This window comes from Schistocerca nitens, chromosome 2 (assembly GCF_023898315.1).
Source record: "Schistocerca nitens isolate TAMUIC-IGC-003100 chromosome 2, iqSchNite1.1, whole genome shotgun sequence".
Lineage (NCBI taxonomy): Eukaryota > Metazoa > Arthropoda > Insecta > Orthoptera > Acrididae > Schistocerca > Schistocerca nitens.
The window spans coordinates 132,493,526-132,498,891 of NC_064615.1; the positions used below are offsets into that span (position 1 = coordinate 132,493,526).

The 5,366-nt window shown below is 51.4% G+C and overlaps 1 protein-coding gene across 1 annotated transcript; it reads right to left on the reverse strand.

Annotated features, from left to right (window-relative positions):
- Window positions 1–1,939: 1,939 nt before the first annotated feature.
- LOC126235826 (transcription factor Sox-2) lies at window positions 1,940–5,136 on the reverse strand. The gene is made up of 2 exons (XM_049944675.1): window positions 3,704–5,136; window positions 1,940–3,628 (listed from the first exon to the last, which is right to left on the reverse strand). Exons 1-2 carry the CDS (start codon window positions 4,743–4,745, stop codon window positions 3,276–3,278), a joined length of 1,395 nt encoding a protein of 464 aa, XP_049800632.1. The 5' UTR covers window positions 4,746–5,136; the 3' UTR covers window positions 1,940–3,275.
- Between the last annotated feature and the right edge of the window lie 230 nt (window positions 5,137–5,366).

Below are 5,366 nucleotides of genomic sequence, written 5' to 3' on the forward strand. Positions count from 1 at the left end.
GTACCAGTTATATATTCTTCCCTTTATGTCACTCCAGCAAAGCCTGAATGTGAATTGTGTGTCACGCAGGCATTAAGAATTTATTTCCCATTTGTCTGAATCAAATGTTGCAAAAAAACAATATATTTTGGGACTGATTGTCATTAATCACAAGTCATTTGAGTGTACAAGTTAAGCTTTGCCTACGTTATTCCCCTGTTCTCACTTTACAGAACAATAGGTGTCTTGTATAAATTACAATTTCTGTTACACACCGATGCCACTGAGATGTACAGAAAAACTATTCACAACTTCTACTTAAAAAAAAAGGAATGAAGATAATCTGAAGTAATTACGGTGCACTGATTAAGTAGGATCAAGTCGATCGAACGTTCTTTTGGCTTGTACAAAGGCGAATTCACGTTATGTCGAGCAGTTTTCCTCAGTGACTTCAACCGCGACGTGCTGTGACAGGCTGTGTTAAATAGTTGCGACTTATGCTGGAAACTGAACATGGAAACAAAATGAAAACGTTGAACTGTTTGACGAGATGATACAAGCACACTCTATGCAGGGAACGATTTTATCTCGAAGTGAAAAAAGGTAGCATTTACCATCAGTATGCGAACAGAGGAAGAATAGTTTAGCTCTTACGCTCAAAATGAGTAGGCTGTACGCGGTGACGTCGTGTTACGATACGACGGGCAAGAAAACCAAATGCAGTGTAATGATTTCGAAGAAAAGAGAATGAAGTTGTGAGACGATCTCACAATGAAAACTGGTTTCGTTCACGTGTATGATATAATTTTTACCTAACGTCATCACGTGCAATGTTAGTGTTGCCCGTTCACATACTGGCATTAGCTCTAAGAACATGACTTTATGTGGAACATATAAACAGTATTCTATAGTCGGCAGAATAAGCTGTCAAATGTTTCTGTAGTGTAAGAGTATATGAAAGAATTTAAATTCAAACGTACGTACACCTACAAATATTGTTCCGACCGTCAGCCAACTTATAACGTATTACGACTTATTAACTAAAAGCAATGATACCTGTCATTAATTAATGAAAGAAAAATATAATATACAATACTTCAACACTCTACGAAAGTATTTTTAGTGCAAACAGGACACAGCGCTGTTGATGATTCTTTCCCATTTGGTTGATGAAACTTAAGGAGAAATGCTGAAAATCAATGTAAAAAAAATATTTTGAAACTCATCCCTGACAAACATTGATACAGTGCACTGTAAATATTATGACGGTACCATATGGATCCAGTAAACACAATTTTGTTTGCCACAAAAATTAATAATATTGATTGGACGTGTTAAGGAATGTTTTGAGACGATAAACCGCTTTTCGATAATTTGTAGTTGTGTTTCAATTGATTATTGTGTTGTGCAACAGCAGAAATACGTTACAAAAATATTTACTTTCTGAATTGTGTCAATGTAAACAAATCTATAGCCTACACGGAAAAGATTTTCATTTACAACAAATGCAAATTTACTCTCTCAGCGCTGCAGAAGGCTCAAAATATAGCATGCACTGTAAAGTGTGCAAATAAACAAGTATCGATTATGGCAACAAGTGAGTCAACAAATTCGAGTGCACTAGTAGCAAAATGTCCAGTTAGTCGCCGACAGCCACTGTTAGTGAACTAGGATACATGATGGTCAGCTGGTAAGCAGTTAATGTCAAACATGCAATCAAAATAAAAGGAAGGAAGGTGTGAGAGGTGAAAGACACGGCAAACAACAATATTAATTGCAAGTTAATGGGCGCCTGCTGCTGCCAAAAGTCACAGCCTACAACTAAGAGCCGAAAATTTGCTTGCAACGAGTTATGTTGTTTACCACATCTTCGAATTAACTACAAAGAACAAGTACTTTTAAATATTTAGTTTATTTCATTTTTTCAAACGGGGCGAAATTTTTATCATATTATATACAACAAGATGTGCAAGTATTTACAAACATACGGAAATTCCAAGATTGTTTTTTTTGGGATATGTATGAACACAAAATAGCCAATTATGGCTATCAGAAAAAAGAGCACGAAATGGAATGTTCGATGCAGACTATTAATATATTATATTCACATAAATTTAGCCACTGACTATATCACACTCACGGATATACATAAAAAACGTAGGATTATCTCCTTAGGATTTGTACAAATACTCTGTGGGTGACAAATGTGAAACAATTAAAGTACTTTTACTTTACGAAGACTCAGTTAATGAACTTCCTTCATCGTAATTCGGCAAGTCAACAGTTGAAGAAATTGAAGCTTACAAGTCTATACAACGCATAATATTACTTTTATCTTTAAAACAATAAGTTCAGGAAGGACAGTAAATAACAAGTCACAGAGACTGAAAAACAAAGCTCTCGTTCCTCTCCGAAAAGAAAAAAAGAGAGTTCCTCATTTCGCTCGTTATCGTCATAAAATTTTGAAATGCAAAACTGTACACTCACTATATTTAATGAGACATAAAAATCTGTGTTTTACCGTGACTTCGGCTCAGACAGGGGAGAGAACTACGTTTGTATTATTAAAAAGAGGGAAGAAAAACAAAAAATGTAGAATTTGCTTACCGTGTTTCTTTCTGAGACGACAAACGGAACCAAAAGGCCTACGTGCACGCGACACACAATTCTATAATCGTGTGTCTCTTTATCACTCTCTGTCCCTTCCCTTGCGGCTACGACGGAATTACGTACACAGCGTGGGAGGACAGTTACTGGCTGGCTAAAACAAACACGAGAAAATGAAAGGTAATGTACGGGTAAATGGCTATACGAATTTTATGTGCTTGCGTAGACGCGGAACAAGTGGCAATGGGCTTAGTGACAAGAAAAAGAGAAATACTGCTCGGACTCCGCGAGATTTGGCCTCCTTACAAAGTGTCAAGAAATTATAAACCGGCGTCTTTGCAGGATAACGTCTCCGTGGTGAGAGTTCGTGTAGAGGAGACAGCCGGTTTGTGAGAGTTCTTTTTTTTATCGGAACGCGGGGCTGTGGCGGAGGTACGTGGAGTTATCGCGCCGGGAAGCTATCCCCTAAGATATCGGAGGTCTGTTAGGAGTCTGTCGTGGTCTGTAACGTTTGCCGACGAGCTTGAGCACAAGACGACACACAGGTCACGCCTACCAGCGTCGCGTCAGTAGGAGCACGGCGTCCAGGCGGTCTGCTGCTGGAGGTGCGCCGCCTGCGGGGGCGGCGTGGGCGTCTGGCACTGGCTGATGTCGGCGGCGGCCGCCGCGGCGAGCGGCGGCGCCGGTCCCTACATGTGCGCCAGCGTCTGCATCTGGGCCGCCATGGGGTCGGGCGACGCGGAGTGCTGGTGGTAGTAGCGCGCCGCGGCCGCCGCCGCCTGCTGTTGCTGCTGCTGCTGGTGCTGCTGCTGTTGCTGCTGCTGGTGGTGGTCGGGCACGCCGGCAGACGGGTCGGTGGGCAGGTACATGGAGATCATCTGGCGCAGGTCGCCCTGCGCGGGGGCGGCGGCGTACTCACGCTTCACCACCGGCGTGGGCGTGTGCAGGCCCGCGCTGCCGGGAGACACGGGCTCCGACTTGATGCTCGAGCTGCCGGGAGACATCTGCGACGGCTGCTGGTAGGGCGAGCCGGCGCCGCCGGGCACGGTGACGCTGCCGTTGGTGGCGCCGGGCTGGCCGCCGCCCCCGGAGCCGGGCCCCGCGGCCGCGGCGGCCGTGGCGTACATGCCGCCGTAGGACGCCGCCGCGCCGTTCATGTAGGCGCTCGCGGCCGCCGCCGTCGCCGCGTTGGGGTGCATCTGCGACATGTCGTAGCGCGGCGCGTAGCCACCCCCGCTGGCCGCCGCCATGTGCGCGTTGTACGCCGCCTGCTGCTGCTGCTGGTAGGCCTCGTGGTGGTGGTGGTGATGGTGGTGCATCATGTAGCCGTTGGGCATGTAGCCGTTCGGCATCTGGTAGACGTCCCCGCGGTTGACCGCCTGCTGGACCGCGGCGGCCGTGGCTGCAGCGGCGGCCGCCGCGCTCCTGGACGCCGCGTCGCCGCCGCCCGGTAATATCCCTCCCGCCAGGCCCGGATACTTGTCCTTCTTGAGCAGCGTCTTCGTCTTACGGCGCGGCCGGTACTTGTAGTCGGGGTGCTCTTTCATGTGCACGGCGCGCAGCCTCTTCGCCTCGTCGATAAACGGCCGCTTCTCCGACTCCGACAGCAGCTTCCACTCGGCACCCAGCCTCTTGGAAATCTCGGAGTTGTGCATTTTCGGGTTCTCCTGGGCCATCTTGCGGCGCTGCCCACGCGACCACACCATGAAGGCGTTCATCGGCCTCTTGACGCGGTCGACGTTCTGGTTCTTGCTGCTGGCGGTATTGTTGTTGGGCGGGCCGTGGTGCTGTTGCTGCGGTGGCGCCTGCGACTGCTGCGTCTGAGTCTGGTGGTGCTGTTGCTGCTGCGCGGCCAGCGCGCTCTGCTGTTGGTGCTGCTGCTGTTGGTGCTGGTGGTGCGCCAGCGCCGCGTGGTGCTGGTGCTGTTGTTGCTGCTGCTGTTGTTGCTGCTGCTGTTGCTGCTGCAGCGTGTGCGGGGGCGGCGGGCCGAGGCTCATGACGCCACCCATGACGTTGCCGGACAGCGCAGAGCTGTGCACGATGGAGCTGAGCGCGCCGTACGTGGAGACGGCGTGCCCGTGCAGGCCGGCCGCCGCGTGGTGCGGCGGCATCTGCCCGTGGAGGCTTCCCCCCTTAAGGTCCGTCTCCATCGTGAGCATATCTTCTTCCCTGTGCGCGTACAGCTTGACCGCGGGGAGCGACGACTACGGCGCGAACAGCGGGCTGGACTGGCGGCGCAGGCGGCTGGCGACGGCACGGCGGCCGCGGCTCGCAGCATTCACCCGCGGCGCGACCGCTCCGGTGCCGGCGGAACTCGCTGCTCTGTCTTCAGCGCTGCGCCGTCGGTGGCGCCGCAAACTGCTGCCGTCCCACCCACAACTTTTCCCCAAACGCGCGGGAGAGGCGCCCCAAAAAATTAGGGGGGTTCAGACGAGAAACGCACTCTAGCGAGGAGCAAAGCGGGGACACAGGCGGTCCGTCGGGCGCACGCTCCCTATTCACACTGAATGCCTACTGCCACCACACAGCTCGGAGCGCGTCTGGCTACTGGCGTCGTCACACAAAACCCGGGGCCGCGTCGCCCCGGCTCGCTATTTGTGGCTCCCCCTCCAGCCGCGCGCGGCCCTGATTGACGTGCACGCCTGCCATGATTGCGGCGGGCCAATGGGCGCTCGCCGGCGCCGCGCGGGGGGCGGGGCACGGCCGGTGGGCGGGGCCTGGTGGGAGCCGGCCGGCCGCTGGCTGCGGCGAGTCTCGTGACCGCCGGCCCGCCGCGCCGC